Below are 14,635 nucleotides of genomic sequence, written 5' to 3' on the forward strand. Positions count from 1 at the left end.
GATGTTTTTTTTCTGGAAACATTTTGGGAAAAGCAGAAAAACTCCTCCAAAACTAGTTGTGGAACTTCATTAGAACAGCACTAAAGTTGCTATTCACTTGCCTTGATGAGATCCAAAAGCTGGGTCTAACACCAAATCTAGCAGACTTCTTCCCAGTCTTTTTATACACTTGAACTTAATTTTAGATCAACGCATGAGTATTTAAAATGGAATCTGTCCTCTTTTAAAAATTATACATGCACAAATACCGCTTCCACTGTGTGATTGTTCTGAAGTGGAGAAAACTCTTGGCAAAGGAAAGACGGAGAAGCATGTGCCTGATATTCTGTGTACACACTTAGACTATTGATGTCCAGGGATGCTGCACTTAGCATCCTTTCAATGAAGACAAAAATTTGGTTGCAGGGATCATGGGCAGGTAAGACATCTGGGTCTTGCTCTGCTTCCAGGGCATCAGGAGAGTTCGTTTTTGCCCCATCACACAAAGATAAGTTCTGCAAAATCCCTTTTCTTGAGGACCCCGGCTGTCTAATTAAGGCGGAACCAGGAATGATGAACCAGAATAGAAACAATGAACTTGACAGAGAAGTGACTGTGGAAAGGTAAGCTATGGATGGATCAAAAGTCCTGTTTTTAGAAAGGCAATGAAAATATTGACACTGCTCAGTTCTCTGGAAATTCCATGAAACTACAAAGCCTTTAAAGCAGTACAGACAGTGCTGACCTAACCACATGCCCATTGGGCCTTATTCAATGCTCAAGGGAGCACGGTTACTCCAGCCTCAGAGCCTGTGATTCAGGTGATCAGAAAACACCTCTGGCTGAAGGATACATCTTTAGAAGGAAAATCCACAGCGCTGCTCGGCATAGAACAGCATTTGTGTTCAGGTGTTTTCTGAGAAGTCAAAATCAGCCCTGACCAGTAGTTCTAAATAAAAGGCTTGGTTGTTAATTAGCATTGTCTACTGAGTTCGTAGCCCAGCAAGAAATCAGGCTGAAGTCAGTGCTATCACTATATAAAGGGACAGGGTGCCCATGAAGCAGAGGAAATGATGACGCATAGCCAGTATCCAAACTGAACTGGGGGGCACCGAAGACTTTTTATCACAGCTCCAGTTTATTGTCATAAGAAGAAAAGACCACACTACTGCGCTAAAGAATGCTTTGGTTTTGTGCACTGGAGTTGAACGTGAGCTAAAATACCTGACCAGTTCTCTGAAGGTACTTATGGCATAAGGATTAGCTAATGCCTACTGCTTCCCCTGCTCCATTTGATTGCTCATAAATAGTTGGCATTTTGGGATGATTACTTCTGTGTCATTGCTGAGCTCACTCACTAAAGCCAGTACAGACCAGAATAATTATATCTATATATTTTAGGCAGAGAAAATACGTCTGCATTACTCCTTTCCCAGGTGCCATACAATGGGACAAAATCCTGGTTACATGGACAGCCAGCGAGGTTAGTGTAACATGCAACAGCATTAAGGAGAATGAGTTAAAAATAAAATTTGAAAAACTGTTCAGAGTTTCATTTTGACCATAGTATAAGAGTGATATACCTGAGGACCTGCTCAGAAGATAAAGATCCTGAGAGTCGGATACATTTCTGTTGATTTCAGTGACCTTCCTCCAGTAAGAGATCAGGCCTGTTTTCAATGAACATACATATATCCTTGTAGATCACGGAGATATCACTTTATTTGAGGGTTAGAGACGACATTTTGAGCTCTGTGCTCTGAATTATTGTAACTATAATAACTTTTATTATGAAAATAATCTACATAACCTTCAATTTCAAGGATTCTTACAGGGCAACAATAGAAGACAATTTTACAAGAGTTCAAACAGCAAATGAATCACAGTTTGTAATCATTAGCTGCAGGTTGTAAGTTCTTAATACTGGCCTTTCTCCCAGCTACATATCTTCAGCAGCAGCACAGACGTTAACTTTATTATAGGTTTTTTTGTATCACAGGCTGTCCTCCTCCAACATTACTTTCCATTATCTGCTCTTTAGATGCCTTTTCTTATTGCTATTCTTTGCATCCTAGCCTAGCAGTTATTCAGAAAGGCTTTACGTAGAGGATTCCCACATTGATTTTGTTCCCATAGCATAGAGGTTTAGTTCAGCACTTCAACCAAAAAAGCACAGCTTGCTATATCTGTTCTTATAAGGGGCACTGCTCATGCTCTGTTTTAAGGTGACTTTTTAGGAAAAATGGACCCACAGGTTCGCGAGAATCAGAGTTTGTCCGACAGTGATAATGTGTTTCAAAATGACATTTATTTTAAAACCAGAAATAAATTATCTTTAATCAAGTTCCAACCTACTTACAATTAAGTGCGCTAAAGTTTAACATTCTTTCATTGGACATATGCAGGGATCTTTTAGTACAGAAAAAAGATACTGAAAGAGCTATGCATTTTTTCACTAATTGGTAGTTACTTAGAATGGAAAGCAGGATTTCAAGGCAATTAGTGCTGCATCTTTGGAAGAGCTTTTTGCAATACATCTCCAAATGTTATTGCTGACCTTCAGGTCAAGCATTTGGCTTAGTAACCTTTTTTACTTTCTTCTGCTACAGTCCTGAAGACCTTTAACTGACATGGTAGAAAGCATACATAGTACTAACTGAATGAAGCAAGAGAATCTGGCAAATATCTAGTAAAAACAGAGCAGGAAGTAACATAAAAGATATCTTTTCCACTTATAGTCATCAAAAATGAACTCTCAGTCAGTCAGTCATCTAAAAAATCATTCTGATGGATAGCAACAGTATAGCCAATGATTTTCACTATTATCTGTGTTCACAAAGCCTCAACTGAGATTCGAACCTGGCTGGTACAGGCTGTGTAGTAACAGATCAGTCGCAGACCAGCATAGCTGAAGCTGGAAGCGCATTGCTGCGGTGGGGCGAGAGCAGAGCATTTCCATAATGTGCCTCCGTAATGTGTACTACCTAACTAGCAGATACTTTCAGTCATCACGTTAGTCCTCTGTTCTTTACCTAGGAAGACTCAACTGCCAATGCGTGCTTTGTAGAAGTATATATGGCCCAGAAAAGCACAAGAAAATAGGTTATTGGCATCTGAGTAAATTGCCCCTTGTCTGCGAAGCTGCAGTATCGACCTGCATGCACCTCTCCTGACTCACTGCAGCTGGGAATTAAAATGTGTTACCTTTGGTGATGGTACATGGCCTGGTTTTGAGCCTCAGTGGAGAAGCAGCAACCCTCTGTGCCATGTTACAGATCTCTTACTACTGTCTGTCCGTATCTACAACAGAAAGAGGTAGCCCCTGCCCCTGGACACCACTTGCCATTTGTGCTTCTGATGTTAGGCAGAAGCTTGGTCGAACAGAAATTAGGGGGTTTCCTGTGGAAGGCACGAGGGCTGTGAAGCAAGCACAGGGTTAGGGAGCTCAGCAGGCTCCAGTCTCAGGCTGTCACTTCATCAGCCGTTTCCTGGTGTATGCATCGCAGTAAGGGAACAGGCTTTGGCTGGGCTGGAAGACACTTCTAACACAAACATGCCCCGTGGCACTCTGGAACTTGTAGGGCAGGCAGGATCTCTGTTTGTCACGCTTCTTTTCTTCAGCAATTTCTTAATGAGTTGAGTGGGCTGGAAGTAATAGCTTTTCCAGCTTAACTCAGAATCTAACTCCTTCTGTTGCCACTGCCACATGAACGAGATTGGTTCCCAGTGCCAGGGCCTTGCTTCTTACCATTTGACAAAAAAATTCTTTTTGGTACTTGCTGTTATTTATCAGCTTAAAACTCCTGAATCTTCCACCAAAGCAGACGCTTGCTGCTGCTATTTCAGGAAAAGGAAATACTTTATTTTCTTTTAAGAGGGAAAGCTACAGTAAGGGACAGGAAACAGGAATGACTTCTGTTACTGACCTAGAATCACCTAATTTCTGTATCCCACCTGTGAAATGGGAGTGATATTTCTACCTTATCAGGGTACTTTGAAATTTGGTTAATTGCTTGTAAACTGATTTGGAAACCTGTTGGTGCAGTGTCTTCAATAAACATTATAATTTATTGCTCTCGGAGTAATTCATTGTTTCCCTACTGTCAATATTTAATTTGTCAATATTTAATTTAATTAATGCCCTCTCTGCATCTCTGTGTGCATCACCTCTTCCTACACAGCTGAGGGTGTTCAGATCCCTTGGGTTGCTCTCCTTGCTTGCAGTTTTTACATCATGCGTAACATTTTTCAGACAATCATCTGGATGTTTGGACATATGGCTGAGCTTAAACGATACCGAGGCTGCTGAGCTGAGTTATAATAGCAATGACATCATTGCATTTGGGGTAGGATTTAATTCTAGGCTCTGTGGCCTTTAAAATAGTGTTAATATGCAATTGGCAGAAGAGTTAGAGATCTCATGGCGGGCCCTTCCCCAAACAGAAGCTATACTCAACTGCTAAGGCACGCAAGGAAGCAAGACTGAAGCACTTATTCAGGTTCAAGCAATATCTCATCTGCTCTTGAAAGGAATGAGCCAGAGCAGGCTCTGAAAGGAACCTTCCCCCCGTTGCTATTTCATTAGCACTGGTGTATAATGAGACCTAAAAGTGGTAGTAGCTCTGAGTGGGTCTGGAAAAATCCAATCCGATTCTGAAAATGAAAAAAAAAAAAAAAAGACGGAGGCAAAAAGAGGTCTGTTTCTCAAAAGGATTGAGCTAAGATAAAAAGTAAATCTCAAAATCCATACTTTGCTCTGTTTTTTCCAGGAGGAGAGTGAAGTATGTCACGGGGGGAAAAGAAAAGTGCCTTATGAGACTATGTGTACAGAAATAAAACTTACAACATCTGAAGTGAAAGCAAATCTCCAAGACTTTAATAGAAAATGAGATAACATGCAACATGCATTTACCAATATGCTAGGCTTGCCTGATGTCTTCCTTTGATGAGGCAAATGTAGAAAATCCAATCCATATGAGCTTCAGTAACTCAGTAGGACAGCGATAACACATGGGAATTAATTAGTTAAAATGGAAAATAGGAGTACTATTACAAAAATGATGAGAGAAAGGAACTAGCTAAAAGTGGCTTGACAAGAGGAAGGTTATTACTGGACTCCTTCAGAGCTGGGTTTGATACAAAGCCTAGGCTTGTGCTTATAAAATTTGCCAGTGACACAAAGGAGTCATCCTCAGCAGAAGGGGGACTAGAGTGGAAGGACTGGAATGGGATGGAGGTTTAAAAGTGTGAAGAGGACTCAGTGAGAAATAGCAGTGAAAGAGGAATATATGGATGCTTTGATAACCCAAAAGAAATCTACAGGTCAGCAAATGTGAGAGCTGTCTTTGTCTGCTAGGATGACTAGGGAATGGGAAGCCTGTCCTAAAAGAGTCTGAAAGAAGTTGGCTTATTTAGCCTAGCCAAACACAGCCGAGAGAATAAGTGACTGCTCTCTATAAATATATCAGTGGTTGTACACACGAGGGAAGGGGAAGAGCTTTTTAAGCTGTTTCTTAATGTTGGTGCAAGAGCAAATGGGCATAGACTGCTCCTGTATAAATTTAGACCAGAAACGGGAGGAAGATTTCTAACTTTTCAAGCGGTGCAAATTTCCCACAAGACCTGGGCAGCTACAAGCAGCAGCTTGCCACATTTGTGGAAGGGATTATGAGACATGTTTAGTGATGAGAACAAGAGACTAGGCTTAAAATATTAGGAGGTGGCTGCCAGTCTCATATTTCTATCAAAAGGGAAGAAAGAGGGTAAGGAAGGAAGAAAGGAATAAGAAGTCTTTCCTCCCTCCTGTTTTATGGGGTTGTTTTGTTTTGTTTTGTTCCTTAGCTCTCATTTTGCAGTTCTTCCCCCATCTTTTCTTGTTTCTTTTCCTTTTTTATTCATCCTTCCAAGCTTTTAAACTTAAGATTTAAAGATCCTCTCACATTTGAGGTTTAAACAAGGCACTCAAACAGTCTTTCTTGTTCAAGCTTTACCAGTTTTGCCTCATGACTCTTGTTCTGTATGCCAGTTCAGAAGCAAAATATTAGCTATGATCCCAACCTTAAACACATCTTGGTTAAATTGGAAGACAGAGGGAAGCAAAGTTCTCTATGTAAAAACAGCACTTAGTCCTTACTCATGCAGTTTCTCATTAGCTCTCATATTTCACTGCTTGTGTTCAATTAAAAGGTTTTTTTGGAATGCGATTGAGAGGCAGGAGGTAAGAAAATGATTGGTAAGCTCAGCACATGTCCCTAGCATGTCTGAGGTCTGACTGAGCTGTCAGACCACCTTTTCCTTAGTTACATTCAACCCCCATGGCCTCGGTTTGGTCTGGGCAGAAGTTGAGTGCTTATAGCTTCGACTGATGCCAAGCAGAGCTGTGGCTGCTCAGCACCACTCCATGCAGAAGAAGGGAGATGGCAAAGAAGTCTGTATGGCAGCAAAACTCTGCCTAGCTTGTAGTCAGTCAGAATCCCTGTTTCCATAAATCAACTTTAAAACTTATGTACTTTTGTGATAGAGGCTCAAGCAGCTAAGAAAAGCAGCAGTCATCCCATATAAAGCTAGCATTTTCCTAAGGTTCAGTTAGCTTCAGTTCTCATTTATTTTCTTCCAGGTAAACTCCCAGTTAGCTTAAAAAAAAAAAAATTCCAGTTGTGGAATGAACTTCTAGATCTGCAAAAGTGATCAGCACAACCTGCTAGAAAGAACATAATCTGTATGAAGTCAACTGGAAATACTGATTTCAGGGGCTTTCTGTATTGCTAAATTACTGCAATCCTAAAATGTTATGAAGGGAGTTCTGCTTCCCTCAGCTTCTCTCTCTCTTGAGTTCTAATGAAGGCTGAGCTGTCATCTTCATGTATGATGATGGTTTAGCCTTTTCAGCTTGTATGGAGAAAGCTGCTGGTGCACAGTGCCCTGAAATACCTGCCTTCAAAGGAGAAGGGTACGGTTTCTATAAACTACATATTTGGAAAAACTGCATAGAAACAAAGATAGGGGTTTTGTCTTCATCCTTTGCATGCTCATTTTAGCCTGACCTAAATTGCTAATTAATGTAAATTTTCTCAGTGAAAAAGGATTATGCATATTCTTTCCCTTATCAGGTTTCAGATTAGCAAATTCTGAATCCATACAATAAACTTCCTCTAAAAGGCATGCCCTGGCGTTTTTTTTCTGCTTCTTTTTTTTTTTTCTTTTTTGGAAAAAATAGCTCCTTTCCTTGCCCATTTATCAGTCATTTATCTTCTTCATATTCTGAACAAATTTGCATTTGCTCTTGGTCCAGACCTAAGAGGATAATGAATTTCCAGGTTCACTGAGGTTATCATATCATCAGCCAGTTTTTAAGTAGCACAGACAGTTAATTTATCATTCCTCTAGTTTTAACCATTTTGATTTTCATGTTATACAACATGGTATGTTATTTCAAGATGAGGGGGGTTATATATTGCAAGATGTTATCCAAAACTCATTATAAGGCAGAAGAAAACTGTGCAAATACTACAAACCACTTCCCAAAGTGAGCTGGCAGGGATGGCGGCAGGTGCCAATGAAAGGTTCCCCTGCCCTGGGAGGCCTGCTGGCTGCCTGGCAGAAGCATCTTTGCAGTTTTAGTGTGTTTGAAGATCTTATGAAGTCCAGTTCACTTGGAAATACTGTGTGGCTCTGAAGAGTGAGAACAGTGACCTCCTCGTGTCAGAGGGACATGATTCGTGTTGATTAACAAAACCTGTTCACTGAGCCGTGGAAAAGCCAACGTGCTGCTAGTATATGAAAAGAGAAATTTCACAGCTGTTTTTCTCTAAACCAAACTAGTGTACTATTTGTACTGGCACCTAACATCTGTGAACAGGGCAAGGGATGACAGAGCAAAGCGAGAACACTTCTAGTCAAGGCAGCTATGTGCCATGAGATGATAAAGTCTTCTAATCTCCTAGCTTTTCCAGATGATCATTTTATGCCATGACCCAAGATTGCACAAACAACAGCTTGTATAAATTAGCTTTGTTCAAGTAACTTCAGATTCTCTTCTTGTTCCTATAAACGTCCATCTTCTCCTCTTTCTCCTTCACCTTCTAGATTTCTCTGCCATCATTATTAAAAAAAATTTCATTATTAAAATATGATCCTGATCCTAGTTGTGAGTCATTGTTATGCTTTTTGAAAAAGGATAGGCATTGTAAACCATTTGTTTTTCTTCCACACTGAGTAGGTTTTGAGTGGATAGGGTCCCTACCTGCTTGTTCCAACACCTTCAGCACTGATTTCTAGAGGTTATCTCCATAGCAATAGCTTCTATTTTTCCTTTTATTTCTATCAATCAGATGTGTTGCCTTTTAATTTCAGCCTTTCCTTCCTAACCTCGGACCTCCGGACGTGATTAGCCCATACTCTGAATCATCTGACAAAGCAGGCAGCATCCCAGAGAGTCAGTGCTTTGTCATCAGAGAATAAACCAGGCTTTAAAAAAAATCTGGTTCTGAGATTCAAGTCAATGTTTGAATGCACTTTCAGCCTAGCCTAAATCCACAGAGCTCTGCCAGTCCTTTCTGCACTCTTGGCCAGAGCAACAAAGATGATTGCAATTTAAGGAAAACATAAGGCTCTATGGAAAACAAAAACAATGAAGATTAAGCTGGTTCTTTCTTCCAAACAAATCTAATCTAGTGGAAAAATAACATTCCCTGAAAACTGGGGTGTTCTAATCCAGATTGATGTGGATTTTTAGAATCAAACTAGAAATCATTTGTGCTAGAAATGTGAGCCTTTTTAGGAGACAAACACAGGGAATTTTAAGTTGAGAGACTGGGTTTCCATCCCCTGCTTCATCCTAGACATGGTGAGTGGTTTGGGGGAAGCCTATTCTGTACACACACAATGAATCTGCTTCTCTGGGTTTCAGTAACCTGTCAGGAAAATTAGGATAACAATATCTCATCCCCGAAATCATACCTATTAAGCTCCTCAGTGCAAGATCTGCCTCTCACTATTGATACAGGATGTGTCCAGCTGGTTGCTGGTGTTCGTTATGGTGCCCTGGTGTTGTTGTGAGGCAAATAGTCAAATAAATAACAATATCACACACTAGATTTGAATCAAGAAACCTCGTAGCTGTGCTTCTCTAGATGCAAGATTTTGGTGGTTGTTCAGATAGAGTGTCCAGAGCGTTGACAGGGAACCAAACGGATTATATTTAACAATCCTGTCCGATTCTTAAAGCAGTTAAATGCAGCATGTCACCAGTCCAGTAAATGCAAGATACATTACTGGAAGCTAGTAGCACATCTGGAATGTGTAGCTTTTCTTGCTTGTACACTTCGCAAGCACTGATGTAGGAACAATATGGTTAACATTTGGATACAGAGGATTTTCTAGGAAGAAGATAATGAGGGTAACTGAAATGTCAATGAACACATTTATCTATTGACAAAAATGCATACGGAGGGAATTTCCTACCTTTGTGTCTCTAAATTGATTTCACTGATTTCATTTATCTTCGTCACCATAGCAAAAATGCAATATCTGATAACAGAAAAATCCCCAGAAACTAAAAAATGACTATGTCTCCTGAACCACTGCACAGGACTGTCCTGATATGCTAGTTTATTCAAATATAATTACATTTGACAGCCTTTTCCAAAGAGAAAATCACTGATCATCAGCGTAGCTTTGACAAAAACAACTTTCCCAATTTTCTAGAACAAAGTGATGTGGAGCCTTCCTGTGATAACTTGTCTTAGCACTAAATGAGATAGAAAACTACTGCCAATAAACAACTTCATGCAGGAATTGCAAGTCATTTTGTTTCCTCTTTAAGAACAAATTTGTCTTTAAACCTCTGAGTAGTTTTGAAAATCAGATAAAGCTTTCTGGTGAGCTATGTATCAAAATTACAGGTACCAAAAGTAATATACTTAAATTAGAAGCTGCCTGGGTCAAGGACAGTATTTACAGTCTGAGTGTGAGTAGTGTCTGGGCTTCCACCTCTACCTGAAGCTTCCACCAGCCACCCCTGAAACAACAACAAATGTCAGCAAAGACCACATTTTTTTTCCTCTGATTGACCCTGCTTGTGTTTTACCAGGTCTGCCCTTAAATTTGGCATTTTGTTGGCCAGAAGGGGTTGACCCTGGCTTATAAATCTGCATTTGGTGTCAGCTTCACTTTCTTTGCCTGAAGGGTTAAATGGAGTGACCATATTCTTGGCGTAACACAGAGAGAGAATGAATGGGATAAATGAATGAATGAGTGAATGGAGCAGCTTATCTGCTCTTACTCCTGTCTGTTTAAAGAGAGGGCTGTCATTTTAATCATTCAGGAAATCCTTTCCATAGGGGAGTCCCTGCTACCAATCTCTTTAGGATGCTCTGCTTCTCTGTTCTGGTATCCAGGAATACCCAGGTGTATTCAGAATACCTGTCCTGCTGTCACATGGAAATGACTTTGTTGATTAAGTTAAATGGAGTGTGTTCAGCATCGTCACTGTAAAACGGTCAGAGAGCAGACTCAGCTAAGGTGTTGAGGCAGAGTGTTTCATGTATGCTTCCTTCTGGAAATCAGCAGTCAAATACAACATACAGCAAATTTTTTCCAAACCCTGACACATCTGTCTAAATTAAAGAACATAAAACAGAACCAAATCCAGGTGGACCTTACTCTCACTCTTTTCTCCTGCGTTAATTGTGATTACAGGCAAATTACAAGCTGTGAAATATTTTGCTGATCTCACAAATGCCTCTTTGTTCTGTGTGGTTTTTTTTTTTTTTCTCTGTGAGATGATGAATGGAGGTGGGTAGCGCTGCGCTTCTGGCAAGTGAATGAAAAGGTGTGGAGGAAGTCATACCCCTAGGTGGATGTGGAGGAGGGAGTGAGAGAGGGAGGCAAGCTGCAACAAACCCGCACTCTGATTTGGAGTGTATTATCCCAATCTGAATAGCTGGTCGTATTGCGTCAAGCCCTGTGGTCAGCTGTGATTGAGATACACGTTCCACAGCAAAGAGTGCTTACGTAATGCCGTTTGGTGCCTCTGCCCCGTCCCCCTCCCCAGGTCCCCTTCTCTTCTGAGATGCCGGTGCCCTTGGTGTTCGCCAGAACTGCCAGCTCAGGGGGCTCATTATCGGAGAAGATTGTTGTTAAAACACTCTCCTTCTTCAGTGACTTACTCTACTGTGGCACGTTAACAAGCAAACAAAAAAAAAAAGAAAATGGAAAGAAAGAATTAAAGGAAAACCTTACCCTTTTTTTAAAAAACTGAAAGGCTGAGCACTTCTTGACTGGAAATCCATTCATGTCTTTGTTGACCATTTTCCACAGTGAAGAGTACACAGTGATAGATCCAGTGTGGCACTTGCTTAATGCATCTGTTTTCCTCTGTATCCCTCCAGTTAATGAAGACAGAGTAGGACGGGAGGCTCACCGGCTCGGCTCAGGCAGCTATCCTTTACACATTCATTCTGCACCAGCTACTGCAGCAGCAGCAGCGAGCGGCAGCCTTTTCCAGCTTTCAGTTGCAGCAGGCTATTAGCTTCTTAAAAAACATCCCCTAAATGCACACACTCCTAAAAAAACCTTGTGACAGCTTTCAAATCACAGGCAGCAGATCTCAGGCTAAGCGAGTCTCACATAAAGGCAGATCCTTGCGTACGGTGGGTGCTACCGGTACCTCATGCTTTATATGCAGTCAGGCTAATGAGCTCAGTTTGCTGTTCTTCTTCAGGTGAGGTGATTCACCGCTGTTTGAGATGAGAGCTGGTTTTGATTGTGCAAATGCTGGTGGGAGCTGCAGTTCAGCAACAGCAGAGAGAGAGAGAGAGAGAGAAGGAGAGAGAGAGAAAGAGAGAGAGATAGAGAGAGAGATGCACAGGAAGAGCAGCAGAACACAAATAAGCGTACAAAGGATAGGAGGAAGGCTCAGGGAGAGAAGCGCTGAAAGGCAATATGTTTCCCTTGGGAGAGTGACAGGATAGCTCACATTTTATATTTGGACAGTTTTTGTGTAAAAAAAAAAGAGACCCAGGTCAGTTAAAAAATGTTTTTTTCTTAAGTTGTTCTCATCACAGTGATTTAGAATGTGGTACTTGGGAAAAAAAACCCATCCGATGACCAATGGATGGGTTATGTGACAGGGCATGTTGTAGACAGAGAAGCACTGGAGCTTCATTGTGAAGTTCAACGAGCTTAAAGGAAAACAATGGTTCCCATATAGGAAATTTGCCATATATGATGCAGATAAATGGAAAGCAAGAACATATAAACAAATCTATTCAGATATTTTCGCCCTTTTTCTGCCGAAGAAACATAGATGTACTACAACTCTCAAAACTCAAGGACTATCTAATTACAGAAAATTCAGGCTGAAAAGGATCTTGAGAGGACAAATTGTCTAACCTTCTGTCTTTTAAATTCTATTTAGGTATTTTTCACCAATCCCAGTGAATCTAATAACATGTGTTTAGCAAAAAAATAAAATATCATTTAATTAAGGTAAATTCTGCAGCAAGATCTTCATCACTTTTTCACTTCCTCTCATTCTACATCCCACATTAATAAACCTCAGTTTAAAAAAAGGACCTTATTTCTAAGATTGAACTGGCTTCCCGTTCTAGCCATTACTTGCTGTACAACCTTTCTCTATGGGACTAGTCAGCCCTGTAGTACAGAGAATCTAGCGCCTTTGAAAAAGCTGTTCTACTGTAAATCACTTACTTCTCAAGCATCTCTTCGGTAAGGTTAACAAACTGAGCCTTTTACCTTTTTTAGTGGAATGTATTTTCTCTAGTCCTTGAATATGCTCTATTATTCTTTCTTGTCCCTTCTGTCCTTTTTTCAAGATTCTTGAAATATAAGAACACTTAAGTTCTACATCCTGTGTCAGCACTGGTTTCTGCACTACCTCATGCTCAGGTGAAACACCTGCTGCTATAGTTAGGAGAACCCCCCTGGTCCTTCTGAGCTGTGCTTCTAGCTGAGACTCCATGTCAAGGTGCTTGTAGGCTGTAGCCTTTTTACAGACTCACTAGCATGAAGCCTGTGTTTCCCCTTTTTGTACCTCTAGTCTTCATTCTCTGTAAACACCTGAATTTGGCTACACTCTTATTAGAGCCAATTGGAATTTCTTGAGGAAAGAATTTTTTAGTAAGTGCTATGTCATTCAATCAAAAATCCTTTCCTTTCCTTTTTCCTTCCCCTTCCACTTTCCCTTCCTCTTCCCCTTCCCTCCTTTCTCTTTTCCTCTCCCTCTCCCTTTCCTCTCTTTTTCCCCTTCTTTTTTCAATGATAGCAGTTGCAGCTGTTTCAATAACACTTTTATAGAGGAATACTTCTTAGGTCCAGGAGAAAATCCTGGTCAAAACTGCAGGGTAAATGTACAACCCCATCACAGGTCAGAATGTTGAGTGTTCACTTAGGGAAATGCAAGTTCAAGGTCCAAGTCACACAAAAGACATAACTCTGAGTTTCCAAGTTTTAAAGGACTGGGCTGAAGAGCCAATATCTTGTCAGAATTGTTCCATTTTGTACAACTAATAAATATGCACTGGACCAAGGAGAGAGGGAAGTGTGGAATTTTCCACTCTGCCTCTCTATCTGAAGCTAATGGATTTTGCCAAGCAGCAGTTCAGCCCAGACTCCAAAAACTGCCCAGCTAAAGGCACGTTGAGGGATTTGCAGAAAATCTGAAATTCTCAGCATGTCTCAGTCAGGCCGCTCTGAACTTATCACCCTCCGCACCACCCTGAACACTAGCCATATTGGAAAAATCTCTCATTAATCCTTTCCTGTGCTTTAGAGCTGTCAAGTTTGTATTCTGGTGCTTATAGATAGAGAAGTAGATAACAGTGAGTGTCTAATTTTTTACCAGTGGCTATTCTCAGCACCACGTGCTTTGTCGGCTGATCTGATACGCAAGGAAACTATTCAAAAATGGCTTTCATTCAGGCTAACTAGGCTGCTTGCTGTGCACATACGTTTATTTTTGCGATCTTTGATCTATTCAGCCACAGCTTTGATCTGTCTCTCATCCTCTGTTATTTCTCCTGAGGGCTCAGCACTATCTTCTGTTTCACAAAGCATTTGTGTTGCCTCTACCTCCTCCATAAGATTTCCAGATGGCTGGCTGAGACGCTGTTCTCCTTCTAGCCTTTTAAACCTGGCATCCTGCGTACTGATGGTGGTGGCAACTGCCTCTGTGAAAATATTTCATCGGTCCTGGTGCCAGGGCCTTGGCCTCCAAAGCCTGATTGGAGGCATGCCTGTCAGGTCTTTTTGGTATTTATTTCTATTTGGGTTTTGGCCTATTTTTAGCTGGACAAAGTATGCAGTTAAGCTAAGCATATTTCTACCAGAGAAACAACTGTTTTCAAAGCAGCCTGGTAGTTTTAAAATACTGCAGAAGTTGTTTTTTGAGGCAGGTGCTATCCTGTGAGGGGAATGTGCTGGGACACTACCACTACATCATTTGGAGCCCTCTTGGCCTCTCCAATATAATGATATTTTGGTAAGAATCCTTCTCAGCTGTCATGCTTTTGGATCTGTGGTCTCAAAGGGTTTTATGTGCTAACTTTTTTTACCAAGGATATCAGAGGTGCGACTCAGTGGCTGCAAAGTTTACATTTAGCACAGGAGAGTAAAAGTCATAGAAAGGAGCAGAAGG

General features: G+C 40.9%; 1 protein-coding gene across 1 annotated transcript in view; it reads right to left on the bottom strand.

Annotated features, from left to right (window-relative positions):
* The window catches only part of SGK1 (serum/glucocorticoid regulated kinase 1), an 80,768-nt gene extending 69,464 nt beyond the window's left edge, over positions 1 to 11,304 (bottom strand). The window contains exon 1 of the mRNA XM_068938376.1: positions 11,221 to 11,304. Coding sequence (XP_068794477.1) covers positions 11,221 to 11,289 — 69 coding nt within the window. The 5' untranslated portion in view covers positions 11,290 to 11,304. The remainder of the gene's footprint in view (positions 1 to 11,220) is intronic.
* Between the last annotated feature and the right edge of the window lie 3,331 nt (positions 11,305 to 14,635).

The sequence above is a fragment of the Struthio camelus genome, chromosome 3 (assembly GCF_040807025.1).
Source record: "Struthio camelus isolate bStrCam1 chromosome 3, bStrCam1.hap1, whole genome shotgun sequence".
Taxonomy (NCBI): Eukaryota; Metazoa; Chordata; class Aves; order Struthioniformes; family Struthionidae; genus Struthio; species Struthio camelus.